Genomic DNA, 16,743 nt, shown 5'->3' on the forward strand with positions numbered 1-16,743 from the left:
TGTATATGTATTTATGTTCACTTTGCATAGAAGAATTGCATGGAGTAGACATGGGGGGGGGGTTGTGTTGCATAAGAGGTTGACAACTTGAAACATTTCAAGTACTACTGCAATTATGTTTGAACAAAACGCCTAACTGCAATGTGACAACAGTAAGATTTGTCGCATTTGTTAGTGGCTGAACCAAAAGCCATTTATAAAAAGATGTGTATGAATAAATGTTGCCTCCTTGTGACACATTTTCTCGATTCTTGTCTTTGCTGAATGGGAAATTATTTGGAAACGAATAATAAATCTACCAGCAGCACTTGACACTTGTCCCCTGCTCAGGCGTTTCTTTTCAGCAATTAAAGGTATTTGTTTAAAGCTAGCTTGAAATCTACCTTTTTTGTCTGTTGAAAGTGTGCGAATGATTCACACTCGGTTTGATGTGACAACTGAAATGGTAGCTGTCCCCTTTCTTCCATAACTATCACTACAACTAAAGACCCAACTAGCTTAAAAGTAATCTAAAAATTGAGCAATAAAGTAAGTTGGTACTGAAACAGACCTGCAAATTGTGTGTGTGTGTGTGTGTGTGTGTGATTTTTTAATTACATTTTCTGTTTTACAATTTAAAATACTCATTTTGCATCCTTAAGATATCAATGACTTCCCTTCTTCTCTTCCCATGGTTCATTTTGCATATCATAAATCCCTGCACGTTTTACAAAAACTATACTCTTCATTATTCCATTATTGCATCCATCAAAACTTGTTTACACTGTTGAATTTATCTTAATGCTGCCAGTGTTTTCAGCTGTACTCAATTACTTCCCATATATTCAGTAAATGTTTTCCAATCTTCTTTAAACATATGTCGTTCTTGTTCTCTTTTTCTATATGTTAGGTCTTCGAGTTGTGCATGTTCTGTCAACTTAAGTTGCCATTCTTCTTTAGTTGGGACTTTGCTCGTTTTCCATTTCGGGGCCAGAGCTGCACATTGTTTAGGCAGTTCACAGTAGCTCTTCTTGCACTGAATGTGCCAAAACAACAGGCAAATAACGCAGCTCTTTATAGATTTTAAAGTATAAAAGGAATGGGCTATATTAGGCCACTGCTCTTCAAATTGTGTCTTTTGTAGTCTTTGCAATTTCTGCTTCTGACGCCAATAAATTAATTATGCAGCATTAACTAAATCCTTCTTCTCCTTTTCTATGACGCCAGAGGTGGGGGGAATCTGTCCGACATCCTGTGGGCACACAGAAGGTGCACGGTGGGTGGGGTGGAATCATGCATACTCAACACAGGAAGGAAAATAATGAAAATGAGGGTGGTTACAGCCCTGAGAATGCTGTGCATTCACATAAAACATATGGCAATTTCTGGCTCTCAAGGGAAGCAATCTGCCAAACTAAGAATCAAATGACCATCCACAGGGGACTCCTGCAAAGCCAGGTGCTAATGCTTGGCACGTGTAATCAAGATTCAGAGCTGGTCTACACAGGCTGATAAATCATAGAAGTGTGGAGTTGAAAAGTACCCCAGTGGTTATCTAGACCAACCCCCTGCTATGCAGGAATCTCAGCACAAGCATCCATGACAGATGGCCATCGAATCTCAGCTTGAAAACCTCCAAGGAAGAAAAGCACCAGCTTCCGAGGGAGTCCGTTCCACTGTCAAACATCGCATCTGTTTATTCGGGAACAAGCTTGGGGGACGGGGTTGTTGAAAAGGAGCCAAGACATGTGAAGTAATTTATTGTTGGGTCTGTGGCCATGAAGCTTTGCTTGGTCCAGTAAGGCCATTGCTTTGTTAACCGATTTCAATTCTGTTCACTATGTGACTTTAATTTCTACAGACAAGGCGAAGTGATGGGTCTGTCATTTATAGGCCTGTGACCACTGCTTTTGTGGGTACCCCAGTGGTTACTGTTGTTTCGGCCAAGTAAGAATGGACTTAAACATCACGGCTGTTGTGATTAATTGAAGCAAATTCACTGAACTGCCAATGGATTTCACTATGATGCTGGCGGTTTGAGAGTGTCAACCTTTGTGCACGTCTCTCCATCCTTTTCCCCAAAACTGAAGCTGCTTCTAGAATCAAAATCACAGAATTGTGGAGTCGGAAGGGACTCCCGAGGGTCATCTAGTCCAACCCGCTGCTGGGGAATCCTTGACAGACATCCAGCCTCACATGTGTGTGTACCTGTCTGATTATCCAGGAGATAGAGAAATATTACGGGGTTACTTGGCTCACAGTGGGGGAAATTGAGTGGATTCAGAGTCAACTGATTGGGAATTGGTCTGTGTAATGAATGGTGGGGATTTTTGGGGGTGTGTGTGTGTGTGTTGCTTTCTTTTCCAAAGGTGGACATGTAAATGTGCCCAATACCAGTGTTCCCTTTCCACACAGGTTATAGGATAACTCCCATGCAACTGGAAAAGAAACTTTCAGCTTCTGCCTCTGTTCACTTAACAACGCTTTCACTCAAGAGCAATTATAGGGTGTATGATTGCAACTGTGGGACTTGAGAAGAGGATGTGGTTTGAAAGTAATTCTGTGACTGTCACATTTATGTAGGTCTCTGCGTAAGAAGGAATTGAGTGGTTTTTGTTTTTGTTTTTATACCATGGCAGAATATTTGGGAGGAACCTTTTCCTTCTGCACCTTCTTCCCACTGGCCGAATCACACATCCATATGAATCTTTTCTCCACCATTTTATTTGTTTTTGTTTTTTTGAGTTGAAAGCAACAGCTGGAGGCTGACCATTTAAGAAGCAGGAGGAGAAGGCTTGCTTCCTCCTTCCTCCTTCCCCTTCCTGTCACCTGCCCAAAATTGCAACACGCGACAACTTTTGTTTTTCTTCTTGTGGGGGAAAATATGCGGTTTTCCAAGAAAACAGTTGTTGTGGCCTGAGTTTGCACATTTATTTATGTCTACAGTGTCTCTCATCTGATGATTCCATGCCTGGCGTAAGATGGGCATAAACACGTACTGCAGCTCCACCCACATGCAAATCATCTTGTTGGGCTTTATTACAGAAATAGTATACTATCACATTCTACCATGTGGCATTCTCCGTCTCCTACAGGTTAACGACCAAACTAAGGCTAGGAACTATACTTCAGAGTGGGAGTTTGGGGCCAAGTGACAGATCTACTATCCTTCAAGACAACTAGGTGCAGAAATAGCACCACATAGGCCCTGACATTTGATTGGAACGTATTATACCATTGCCATTTGTCCAACCGTCATGTTTTGAACATAAAAGCGCACTGCCTGATTAGAACAATGGCCCATCTAGTCCAATGCCTTGTTCTCACATTGGTCGGTCAGATGCCCATGGGCAACTTGCAAGCAGGACCTGAGCACAACAGCATTCTCCTGCCTGGGATACACACACACACACACACACACACACATATATCCCACATTTTCCTCCAGGGAACTCAAGGTGGCGTGTATGGTTCTTCCTCTCCTCGTTTAATCCTCACAACAACCCTGTGAGGTAGGTTAGGCTGAGAGGAAGTGACTGGCCCAAGGCCACTCGGTGAGCTTCATGGATGAGTGTGGAGGGGAGGAACCCTGGTCTCCCAGGTCCTAGTCTGACACGCTTAAGAAGAAGAAGAAGAGTTTGGATTTGATATCCCGCTTTATCACTACCCGAAGGAGTCTCAAAGCGGCTAACATTCTCCTTTCCCTTCCTCCCCCACAACAAACACTCTGTGAGGTGAGTGGAGCTGAGAGGCTTCAAAGAAGTGTGACTAGCCCAAGGTCACCCAGCAGCTGCACGTGGAGGAGCGGGGAATCGAACCCGTTTCACGAGATTACGAGTCTACCGCTCTTAACCACTACACCACACTGGCTCTCAGATGCAATCTGCCTGATCCTGACAGTAACATATATACACCATGATTAAAAGCCACCCGTCCATCTCTCTCTTTCTCTGTAAAGAGAAAGACAGAAAGAGACAGACAGGGGAGAGGGGAGAAATTAAAATGCTTGTCAAAAAAAATATGCAGACCTGCTTTTAATTCACTTGTACCAATTAATAGGAAGCTACCTTTATCCCAAGTCAGACCACGGTCTCATTTAGTTCAGCATTGTCTATCCTGACTGACACAGACCTGCCAAGTATTCAGACAAGGGACGTTTCAGACAAGCCCTGCCTGCAGATGAGCGATTGAACCTGGGACCTTTTGCTCTCTACCACTGAGCTACAGAGTGTGGACATGCAAATCTAGAAATGATGACTATCATTTAAATAGAAATATAATACAGTTTACCAAGTCTCCCCACTCCCAATTATTCACCATTTCCTTTATTTGGTGCAGTTATTTTATTTTCAGTATAAACAGTACTCAAGTTTTTTCACCTACAGACACACACACACACACACAGAGAGAGAGAGAGAGAGAGACAGACAGACAGACAGACAGACAGACAGAAACACACACACACACACACACACACACACACACACACGTTCTCCGAAGGGGAGGAAAAAGGAAAACTGGGACATTCTGGGATTAAATCAGAAACCAGTATGGCTTCTGTAATTCCAGGACTGTCTGTGAGAAATCAGGACACTTGGGTATGCAGCCCTGCTAAATTTGAGGCCCTTCCACCCTAAAGCCCTGTCCTGGTCGTATCACTGCTCTTGAACATTTCGATGTACTAATTGTTGTTTTTTAATGTCCTATTACCTCTATCTATAGCAGCATAGTTCATGTATGACCTATGCTTATCCAGCTGCATTAATGATTTACTCCAGAATTCTTTGACATTCTTGTCAGTCTTTCTTCACAGATAATGTTGGACTACAACTCCCATCATTGCCGGCCAGCTTAGCTGATGGCCAGAGATCATGGGGGTTGTAGTCCAGCAACATCTGGAGACCCATATGATGGAATCAGAGGACCCAGGCAGTTGGTAACAGAAACGGTCTTTATTATTTAGTCACAGAAGGAGCTTTCTTGCAATTCTTTTGCTGTTTCACAAAGCAAGCCTTTACGGAAACCCTAGCGTAACAAACCAGGGCTAACAAATGCATTAAAATCCTGGTGATTATTTTCAAATGTCACACCATGACATATTTGAAACAAAAGCAGAACAACACTTAGTCATTGCAAAAAAATGATTTAGTCACAGCAAGAAGCCTGTTCTGCAGACTCCATAATTTAGCTCAGAAAGTAGCACTCTGACAAGCAATCAATAAGAGCCATTGCAACTAAAATACATGTCAACTGAATTGTGTTTTCTTGTTTCATTTTCTCCATCTAGTTTCTCAGCCTTGAACGGGCTTTAAGGTTATTGTGTTGCTTAATTTAACTGCAAAGGCAAGTAAAAGATTTCTTCAGGGGTGAAACACTCGGAGATAGTCTCTGGACAAAGCGTCCCAAAAAATCTATTTTGGCCAATATCTGGGAGGCCACTCTCAAAATTGTTGTAGATGCCTTTCCCAAATAGCAAAGTCTGTGCCTGCCCATTGTTGGAGAAAATGTGGGCACTGAGGCTCGTTCCTGCGTTTGTGATGGGAACACAAGGTGGTTAACCAATCTTGGTCCTGCGTACTTTCTTTAATGTCCAATATCACTCGACAAAACTTGGCTCCTAACCCCTATTTGGCTCTTATCTCTTTAGAGAATACAGTGGTGCCTCGCTAGACGAAAATAATTCGTTCTGCGAGTGCTGTCGTATAGCGAATTTTTCGTCTTGCGAAGCACCAACGAGAGAATAGCGGTTTGACGAAAAAAAGAAAAAAAAAATCGGAAATTTTTTCATCTTGCGAGGCAAGCCCATTGAAAAATTCGTCTTGCGAGACAGCCTTCCGCTAGCGAATGCCTTTCGTCTAGCGAGTTTTTCGTCTAGCGAGGCATTCGTCTAGCGGGGTACCACTGTAATGCCAACCCCTCCATCACATGTGAAAACCTAGCCTTGATGTCATTAGCAGCTGCCAGATTGGTTCCTGCCCGTCATTGGCAGTGTGGCGGACCCAGAACCGTGCAGCTGGGAAGATTCAGAAGGGTTAACTCTCTGCCCCAAAGGAAGATCCTTTACATCAACCTCTTGCCGACCTTTCCATCCATTGCAATATCACTGGATCTCACAGAAACACGACACGGGAGCAAACGCATGGCTCTTCAGAGCTCCGAAGGACTCAAGCGAGTGAGCAAAGCCACACACCACACACTAAAGGACAAGGCAGAGCTTTCTGCGGAGTTGCCCAGTCCATCAGACCTGGATAAGGCCCCCTTGCAGTGCTGCCATAGACCACCCAATTAGTCCGCTTTGATGCTCAAGTCACAGCAACTATAGGCTGCACAGAGGTGATGTCAGTCTTTCTCAGCTGAAAATTGGAGGTGGATGGGAGGTCAAGGGAAACCTGTAAACCCTTGCGGTGATCTCTCTGTGGCCAGGCTGCCCTGCACGGCAGACCAGCAGAGGACGGAAGCCTTTGCTCCCTTGGATCTGGGGATTTCCAGCAGACCTTAAGAAAGGTCTTCAGCTCTGCCCTGAAATTCTCATTGAGCCAGCAGTAAATAAAGGGGTTGTAACAGGTGCTGCTTGTGGCCAGCCAGTGGAAAGCAAAATACAGGCCGTTGTTGGTGTGGATGACCTGGCTGGAGAGGAGGAGGACGTAGCAGTTCAAAGGGAACCAGCAGACAGCAAAGATCACCACCACCAGCATAAGCATCTTAATGGTCATAATCTTCTTCCTCTGGAGGGCAAAGTACTGCTCGACCATCACGACCCCGATGGCGGTGCGGAACCAGAGCTTCTTGGCAATGGTCACGTAGGTGATGGAGATAATGAGAAGGGGCAGCACGTAGAGCAGAACGAAAGTTGCCAAGTCCAGGTACTTCCAAAACAAATCAGCTGGCTCAGGAAAATTGGGGAGGCACAAGCATCGGGTGATCTCCTCCCTGCAAACCAAGGGCAGATATTCTGTTTAACATCCTGCACCAGGGGACTGCTAGAGATTTTCCATTGCGTCTGGCTTGGCTCCAGCAGTGAGGAAACACTAGGTTGTTCATCAGATGGCAATAAAAAAAGGACTCCTGGACAGTTAAGTCCAGCCAAAGGCAACTATGGGGTTGGGGCGCTCATCTTGCTTTCAGGAAGAACGAGCCGGCGTTTGTCCACAGCTTTCCGGATCATGTGGCCAGCATGACTAAACCGCTTCTGGTGCAACAAAACACCATGATGGAAACCAGAGCACACGGAAACTCTGTTTACCTTCCTGCTGCAGTGGTACCTGTTTATCTACTTGCACAGGTGTGCTTTCGAACTGCTAGGTTGGCAGGAGCTGGGACAGAGCAACGGGAGCTCACCCCGTCACGACAGGGATCCGAACTGCCAACCTTCTGATCAGCAAGCCCAAGAGGCTCAGTGGTTTAGACCACAGAGCCACCCGCGTCCTATTGATGGCACTATAAACTGGCTCCTGGGGTACTTTTGGGTAGCCCTCACTTAGAATCATAGAATTGTAGAGTTGGAAGGGACCCCCAGGGGTCATTTAGTCCGGCAATTTGGGAATCTCAACATGGAATCTTCTGGATCAGGAGTGGGGAACCTCAGGCCCAGCTTCCAGGCCTGTCTATCTGGCTCTTGGGACTCATTCTCAAGCCACCCACCCTCTCCCAAGCCTACATCCCTCACTGGCCTTGTTACATACACTCCTGGAATGTTTTAGCCTGGCTGGGATGTGTCCTGGAATGGAGAGAGCATATCTTGCTTGTCTAGGTTAAGGACAGAGGGGTGTGGACAGGAACCTGCAGTAGCACAACAGTAAAAAAAAAAAAAAATACATTTTTCTGCCCCACCCACTTTTGTCTCTGGCTAAACCAGCGTGTGGCCCCAGAAGGATTGCCCAGCTGGGAATGTGGCCCTCCGTCTGCATCCCCAATAGGCTTTGGGAAGAAGACATGAGGGCTCTGACAGGGTTCTAGACTCCTCTCACTTCCTTCCCAAAGCCTAGTTAGTGCTTTCCCAGCTTTGGGAAATTGGTGAGAGGGCTCTAGGACCCTGCCTCCTTTCCTCGTGCCTCCTTCCCAAAGTCGAGCCCCTCCTTACCCATCTTTGGGAAGGAAGCAAAAGGAGGGGGGCGGGGTCCAAATGTTGGCCTTAAGCCCAACTCAAGGATGTCATTACCTGATGGAAGCCCAAGATTGCTCTGCCAAAAAGAGCCCCCCTTACCTGTATTCAAAAGTGAATAATTTCTGGTAGATGGCATGTGGGAGGGAGAAGCATGTGGCCATTAGCCAGATGATGGAGATGCAAGCGAGACCCTTTGCAGTCGAAATCCGAGGCTTCAGAGGATGCAGTATCACCTGTTTGCAGACCATGTTGGGGGGAAAAGCTTTATTTTAGAAATGTGAAGATAAAGTTTGCAGGAGCATTACCAAATGTCATCTGCTGCTGCTGTAACTTATTGAGCAGTTCTCGTTTGTCTGAGGGGAGATTGTACGATGTCACACCACAAAATTTATCTCCTACACTTTTCAGTGAATTTCCCCGTCACTTCCCATATGGGAAAAAGGTCTGATTTGGTGCAGGGGTGGGGGGTGGGGTGGAGAGAGGAGGGCTTTTTGCAGAAAAGCACAAAACTCACTTTAATTACGCAACCCGACTTTGCCCTTTATGCAGTTAAACCCCACCTGCAAAATAGCAACGCTCTGGAAGGAGGATTTGTCACCAAGAAAAGGGGTTAATACTCCTCGTGGGAGATATTGCGGAATATTGGGTGAGGCCTGCCAGCTGGCTGTCTCCTTAAAAAGGCTTTCAGAAGTAAAAGAGAGCATGCACAAAATGTTGTTGATTGCCGTTTGGAATAAAAAATTCCTCACCTGGCGCCTGTCTATGGCAATGGCCGTCAGGGTCAAGGCAGAGACATGGAGGGAACAGTACTGGGCAAATCGACTGATGTGGCACATCTCCTTCCCAAATATCCACGTACTGTTGACGAAGCGAGCCTGGCAGGAACAAGACAATTTTCACTTTTTACCATCACAGTAGGGCTTGGGGTTGGGGGGTTGGGGCTGGCCAATATCCTCCTTGATAGGACTTGCTTCTACTTCCAGCACAAATGGATTCTCTCTCTCTCTCTCTCTCTCTCTCTCTCTCTCTCTCTCTCTCACACACACACACACACACACACACACACACACACACACCCCAGACAGTTCAGAAGAACTGTCTTTTAACTTGCTTTCCTTTGCAGTATTTATGAGACTTGACTGAGCAAGCCACTCCTTCTCAGCTAGGGAGAGAAGATTCTGTCAACCTTGTTTCTCATTTCCCAACCTTAAATTCAGCCCATCGCATTTCTGTAGCGGTTTTCCACCCCACCCCCCAAAAAACTCATGAAAATTCATCAGCGTTTGAATGCAAACTTCTCCTGGCACATTGTTCTATGCAGCTTTTTATTAATGTGCACATTTCTGCAAGTAATTTCCCAATGCAGTACATTTGTTTACATTATTTTCACTGATATATTCATTGTTATGTACACTGTCCCCAAATATATGCTTTGATAATGATAATAATAATAATAATAATAATAATAATAATAAACATTACTTGGTTGGAAAACCACTTTGCAAAATAAATAGAAGTGTGACTTTCTAGGGATAACTTGTGTTCACATAGTGTTTCGGATAGTGTGAAAGATTGGACTCTAAATGTGAACTGAACTGAAATCCTTCCCCATCCCTATCAGCCCATCATCTGCAAGATGGAGAAAGTAGCACTTTCCTATCTTGCAGGATTTCTGCAAGAATTACGTACAGTAAAATAATGCATATGATCTACTGAAAATGAAAATGCCTCAGGACTGCAACACCTCTAGGACCAACTCTCCCCATATGAACTGCCCCGGACCCTGCGATCATCATCCGAGGCCCTTCTTTGTGTGTGTCCTCCACAAGAGGTCCAGAGGGCAGCAATAGGAGGACAGGGCCTTTTCTGTGGTGGCTCCATTTGAGGAATGCTCTTCCCAGGGACGCTTGCCTGGCACCTTTGTTACATTTCTTTAGGTACCAGGTGAAAACTTCCCTCTATAGCCAGGCCTTTGCCCTTTAACAAGTAGGTGGGATGTTTTTAATGTTTCTTTGTTTGGTTGTAAATTGCTCTGGGTTGCCTTGGGCAAGATAAAGCCCAACTAACAAATCTGATAAATAATGATACTATGCAGATACTTGTTACAATATGCAGATACTTATTACAATAATTTGTCACTTACTAGAAGCAAAGCTCTGCATCCAAGAAATCACTCTGGTTTCAGTTCAACAGAGACTTTACTGTGGGTTGTTTTATTGCCTTTGGTTTGGTTTGTCTGTCTACAGGCATAACAGAGATAAGGGAATCTAGCAGAATCTGTGCCAGGAAGATGACCACCAGTCACACAAGCCAAGCTAGTGTGGCCCCTTAGTGCTACAGAAATTGTGAAGCACACTGTGCAGAGCACGATCAAGGCTTCTGGGCCCTGAGAGCTGATTGAGCAACGTGAAGCTGCATCCGGCAGGTGCTAACTAATTTAGCTATTAACATCTGATTGCGGAGAGCAATGCATTTGACATGCTTTCTTGCAAATGGGGAAGCAACTCAGCTGCCAACGAATTCCATTTTCTATGCATGTATGCCTACATAGATAACACAATAAATCCTTGATGCAGTGCTTTCCCTAATGAATCAAAGGACTATGCATCCATTGATAGTAATTTTCACCCAACACTGTGCATCCCCTTTCGGTTTGCAAGCGCTTGTGCAAGCGACTTTTACTAATGGATCTTTGAGATGCTTTAAAAAAGTACAATGATATCTTAAACACATTACTAGCTTAGTACAAGTAGCTAGGATAACACAGCTCTTACACACATGCAAACACAGAACAACCATCCTGCAGGACATCACTATCAATTACTGGTTTTAAATTACTGTGTTGCTCCTGCCCTCCTGCCCCCCTCCAATAATTTTAACAGGTACAACGGAGGTAGATCCACATGCAAGTATTATGCTATTTAAACAATAATCTCACAAATACGAACATTATCACGGTGCTCTTACCAAAGTAAAGGGAGTGTTGAGAAAGGTAATCATCAGGTCTGCCACAGCAAGATTCACAATGAACAGGCTGGTGGCAAAATGCATCCGTTTGTTTTTGACCATGACGTGACACACCAAGGCGTTGCCGAAGAGGGAGAACACTATGATAACGGAGTACGCCACGACGAGGAGGATTTTCACAAGAAGGTTTTGGGAACCTGACCCGTACCTTTTCCCATCCAGAAAGCTCTGCCAGTCGGCAAGCGTATAGTTTGTCCAAGATAAAAAGTGAGAGATGTTCGGCACTTCAAATAATGCCCCCGAGCTTCCATTGATTGCAAACTTTTCGGATCTCACGAGATAGTTAGCCAAGTGGGTGAGGTAAAGCCACATAAAGCAAGTAATCGTTCCCATGGGGCTGGGAGGGATCGACGTCCGTCTTCCAAAGCAGCTCTCTCTATGTGCTCAATTGATAGGACACAGAACCAGGCATGCTCAGCTTTTGTTAGGAGGCAGCCTTTAGGACTGTGAGCAAGGTGCAGAAATCTATTGGCAAAATACCAGCGGGCATTCCAGGAAACATCTGTGCCCTTGCAAGTCTCTCCTGTAATCAAGGCACTAAAGATGTTTCTCAGCACATTACCTGATAGAAAGCTGATTAACTAAGAACTCAGCCTATTGGTTTACAGTATTGTTACTATTCCGACACGCCTGTTTCGTCTGCACACACTCCCCTCTGGGTTCAATTTTCAGCTTCCACTCTTTCTGAAAAATAGGAACAGGGTGTGTGTTTGGGGGGGGGGGAAATAATCCACCAATTACCGCAGTGCTGGCTTCTTATGTCACTGCAGTAACTTCTAGTTTGTTCAGTGTCCGCGGTGTTGTGTTCAGGAAGGTGGTCCAATTTAAAAGTACTGTACCTTCTATTCAAGTAAATTGTAGGCTATTTTCAGCCTTGTGCAGAACCCCACAAGCTTTCACCGTATCTATGTAGCTGAAAAAGGTAAAACAGGAACAGATGCAAACACTTCTGCAGCATCCTTCAGGAGCCAAGTGGCATGGTTTCTACCTAGGGTACTGATGAGGCATTTGTGAAAAACACTCCCAGAAATGAGGATTGCTCCATTATTGCTTTCTCCCCCGTCCCCCAAAGAGGTAGCACTTTGAGGATAAAGTAGTTGTCCTAAGATTAACACAATTAAAGTTAATTCCCACCGTTTTGACTGATGCTTGTTCCGTTTTAGGTGCATCCCTCCATTGCTTTCGATTTACTTACAAATATAAATATATTAAATATAAATATAAACCACAGAGCTTTGGGCTTGCCAATCAGGTCGGCGGTTCGAATCCCCGTGACGGGGTGAGCTCCTGTTGCTCAGTCCCTGCTCCTGCCCACCTAGCAGTTCGAAAGCACATCAAAGTGCAAGTAGATAAATAGGTAACGCTCCGGCGGGAAGGTAAGTGGCATTTCTGTATGCTGCTCTGGTTCGCCAGAAGCAGCTTAGTCATGTTGGCCACATGGCCCGGAAGCTGTATGCCAGCTCCCTCGGCCAGTAAAGGGAGATGAGCGCCACAACTAATGGTCAGGGGTCCCTTTACCTTAAGATGGACCTTGGGCTGTGGACAATAGTCTTCATAAGCTATCAGCAAAAATATATTGGGAAAGGTCTCTAGTTGGGTGGTAGACCATCTGCCTTCCATGAAGAAGGTCTCTGGTTCAATGCCAGAGATCTCCAGGTAGGGCTGGAGAAGACGTCTGGTGTGAAACCCTGGAGAGCTGTTGCCAGTCAGGGTGGACGATAATGAACTAAATAAATCAACGATCTGACTCCGTATAGGGCAGCTTCTAATACATACCTGTGTGTGGTGCTGAGAAATTGCCAGAATGCCATCATTTCTGGATGTCCAATGAGTTGGTCATGTGTTTCTAGAGCAGCAACCTCACATGGTCCATAGAAAGCACTTTTGAAACTGGGTATGTGGTGGCCCCTGGTGATATCTAACAGACACATGTAAGCTCTTGCATGCCCGTAATACAGTCCCTTGGAGCCTGACAAATATCTTAACACACATTCAGATGACCCTATCATATGTAAATGTGAGCTGCCTCGTTATTAAAATCTTTGCAACTGGGATGCCGCATTACAATGTGGCCATGTTTATATAGAAAAATGTGAGAGAATTGATTTCTCCATGAAATATGTTGTTGAAAATACATTCTGTCACATTCTTCCCTCTGAAATACATTTCACTATGAAATACATTGTTGAAAATATATTTCAGAGAGAAGAATGTATTTCATTTTTATTCATAGCCAATGTTGGGTTTTAATAACTTAGCAGCTTTATTTAAAAAACGTAACCGACATACATTGACCACAGGCTTTCATCTCTGGGGACAAAACGCCTTTTTAAAATCAAAGCTAGCATGTCAAAGCAGGAAGACGTTGATTCTTATAGAGTCATTTGCTGCTAAGCAACAGAGGACAGTAAAAAAAAAATTTTTTTTGCTCGGGGAAAGACAATGCTTCACTATCCATCTTTCTTCATTCACGTGAAAGGATTGAAGTTCTTTTGCAAATAGTGAAAAATGAAGTTTTTCCTACTGCAAGGATAATGGAAAAGCACCAACAAGGCTACAATCTGCAAGTCGTGATTTCAGCTTGTGGGTAAGGTTTCTACATCCAAATTAAAATAAACTAAAATGTTTATGGGGCTCTATATTTCCTGCCAAATCTATGAGTTCCCCTTTATGAATTGATGGCAGTTTTCTTTCATATTTCATTTTTTAATTCATTTTCTTATCCTGGCATGCAAACTTTAGAACCATAAAGCTCCAGATATTACATCTTTCCCCTTAGGTTCTTACAACCATCAAAAGGCTCAAGTTTTAATGTAAACTATCCAGATTTTCCCCTGTAAATATATTTAAGAGAGTCAAATAAGCCTTTTTTTTAAACCACCCACCCCCATTCCAATTATGGCTGAGATTTCATTAAAACCTTCTTCCCAAATTTTGTTACCATACTAATATTTTACTTTTGTTTTTTGCATCGTTCATAATTTCATTAAATAAAATTCTGGGGGTAGTAGTAGGGTCACCCAACCTTTGCAGGGGTTATGTTCCAGCGGCCCTCATGCGTAAGTGAAATCGCATAAAGTGGGGAGCACCCCACTTTAATAGGGAGGGCATGCAGGTAGATTTAATAAATCCACCACTTTTATCACTTTCAAGTAAATTTAAGTTACAGGTTGGTAGCCATGTTGGTCTGCCATAGTCGAAACAAAATTAAAAAATTCCTTCCAGTAAGTGTGCATGCACATGAAAGCTCATACCAAGAACAAACTTAGTTGGTCTATTAAGATGCTACTGGAATTTTTTTATTTTGTTTCAAGTAAATTTAATTGTGTGCATTTTTTCTCAATTTTCTGCCTAATTTTTGTTGAACCTGTTTTCCTATATAGCCTTGTGAATTCTTCTCAGTTTCTTTTCCAGAATTTGATTTTGTTCTGCTTATTAATGAAGCTCATTTCTTTTATGCACATTCCCTTTATTAACTATCTTCACTGCTTCCTGTAATGTTTCCTCTGTGGAAACAGAAAACTGTATTGTTTTTAATATTCGGTTGGGAGCCGCCCAGAGTGGCTGGGGAAACCCAGCAAGATGGGCGGGGTATAAATAATAAATTGTTGTTGTTGTTGTTGTTGTTGTTAACAGTAAATGCAGATCAAAATCAATTTTCAGCTTATTTTCAAAATTCAGCTTTTTAAGCTTTTCATCATGGAGGGTCATTTTGTTGATTCAATTCAAGTATGTAAGTCCCACAGCATTCCATAAGTTCTTGTTTAAAAAGTATGTAAGTCCCACAGCATTCCATAAGTTCTTGTTCTTGCTCTTGGTGTTAGTAGCGTCCCTTCCATTTGACCTCCCTTTGCTATTCACAGGTAACAACCTGAAATCACTTTTAGGAAGCAGGCTTCAGAATTCCCCTCTTCTCATGAGGTTCAAAATACATTGCTGCGTTGTATTCTTTTAATTTACTTGATCCTGATAAATATGGCCTGCTGGGGATATGTTGTAAATATTGCTTCTTGGTCTTCTGCTCGGTTGGGGAGGGCTCGGTTCATGGTTCACAAGGCTTCCAATCTCCACCCCCAACGGTGGGTTTGTATCAGCAACTTTTTTCTTCTGACACTTCTGACACTTTAACTGTATATATTCCATTTATTTTATGTCAGGCAGGGTGTGACGGATTGGCCCTAGGGTGGAGGAGGTATTACATCCCAGCGCAGAAGGAGTTAATCCAACTTCATCTTGACAGACAGTTCATCCTTTGGGGGCGCCCCCCCCCTTTAAAAGGAGGGAACAGCCGTTTTGGCAGTTGAGAAGAGGGAGGGTGTGTGTGGAGACAGGGAAGAAGAAGGGTGTGGGGCCAGGATACTGGTGGTTAGGCTAGGATAGGATGAAGATTAGTCAGTTATACTGAAAGAGTTTATACTTTAGATGTAACTAAGCTGATGAACTATTGAAATACTTGAAACATGATGTTCTGAAATAAATAAAGACTTGTTTTTGTTGAGCCAAGAGAAAAGAGGCATTTATTTGGTCCAGCGATATATGGATGCTCACGAGGAGGTGAACTCAGGGAAAAGACAAAACTGACCTGCAGGGTGATAGTTTGTGTCTTGGAGTTTCCCTCAGGAGGGGCAAAAGGGCAGAAACCTTGGTAAGGCCACACAGTTGCTAAAAGGGATTAGCTAACTGACGCAGTGGTGGGATCTAATGAGAGAGAGCCCCAGAACTGATAGAGCTGAGAGGTGTGTGTGTGTGTGTGTGTGTGTGTGTGTGTGTGTGTGTGTATATATATATATATATATATATATATATATATATATATATATATATAAACAGGCCACAACAGCTGGACAAGAGAACCCCGTTACTAAGTTATCCCTAGTTCTAATAAAAGGGATTATCCACACAGACGGACCTTAAGGCATCAAGGTGGGGTGGATAGAAAAAGTGACCGGAACACCTCAGAAATAATACACTTAGTAACAGAGGGGTAGTTGGCAGGGAGGTTCGTCGCAAGGGTAATCACAATTATTTAAAAAATGGGTAATAGGCAATTATAAGTTAAACCCACCTTGCTATTTTTAATTTACAAAATGGTTGTATACAGAATAATAGTTCCTGAAACACTTCTCTATTCTAGCTGCTAGGTTTGACCAATAAGGAGGCGAAAACAGGTTGTGAATGAAGCAAGGGGAGGTTCTGGGGCTTCAGGTCATGAAGGCACTCCACAGAGAAGTCAAAGGAAATAAGTGCTGCAATGCAGCCTATGCAGACACTATTCACTGTACCTTTCTCCTTACTGCAGTATAATCAAGAGCCTCTATTCTGCTTCTATGTTTGATAAGACCAAACCAAAATTCAGAAGTATTCTAAGAAGGCATTATGAACCCTGTCAAAATCTTGATAACATGAGAAGGAAAAACATAGAATTTTAAGAAAACCCCAGTATTTGACGGTTCCATATCACATACATAACATTATTTGTTCTCCTATGTGTTTTTCTAAGACAGTTAAAATGTCTATTAAAATATCATCATCGTTGCCAATGGACTTTCCATGTAAAAATATACTGTTCCACTCAAACATTTACCAAATCCAAGATGGCTGGCTCTTCATGTTGGAAATTATCTGATGTTTCC

At 43.5% G+C, this 16,743-nt stretch overlaps 1 protein-coding gene across 1 annotated transcript; it reads right to left on the reverse strand.

Annotated features, from left to right (window-relative positions):
- Positions 1 to 6,007: 6,007 nt before the first annotated feature.
- On the reverse strand, positions 6,008 to 11,422 carry GPR83 (G protein-coupled receptor 83). Its single transcript, XM_033145850.1, has 4 exons — positions 11,051 to 11,422; positions 8,833 to 8,958; positions 8,183 to 8,316; positions 6,008 to 6,909 (listed from the first exon to the last, which is right to left on the reverse strand). Exons 1-4 carry the CDS (start codon positions 11,420 to 11,422, stop codon positions 6,282 to 6,284), a joined length of 1,260 nt encoding a protein of 419 aa, XP_033001741.1. The 3' UTR covers positions 6,008 to 6,281.
- Positions 11,423 to 16,743: the final 5,321 nt, after the last annotated feature.

The sequence above is a fragment of the Lacerta agilis genome, chromosome 4 (genome assembly GCF_009819535.1).
Source record: "Lacerta agilis isolate rLacAgi1 chromosome 4, rLacAgi1.pri, whole genome shotgun sequence".
Lineage (NCBI taxonomy): Eukaryota > Metazoa > Chordata > Lepidosauria > Squamata > Lacertidae > Lacerta > Lacerta agilis.

Coding starts and splice junctions, on each gene's coding strand:
- GPR83 (XM_033145850.1), bottom strand. CDS start 11,422: ATGTGGCTTTACCTCACCCACTTGGCTAACTATCTCGTGAGATCCGAA. Junction 8,317..8,832: donor TTGCCATAGACAGGCGCCAG/GTGAGGAATTTT, acceptor GTCTGCAAACAG/GTGATACTGCATCCTCTGAA. Junction 6,910..8,182: donor TTATTCACTTTTGAATACAG/GTAAGGGGGGCT, acceptor CTTGGTTTGCAG/GGAGGAGATCACCCGATGCT.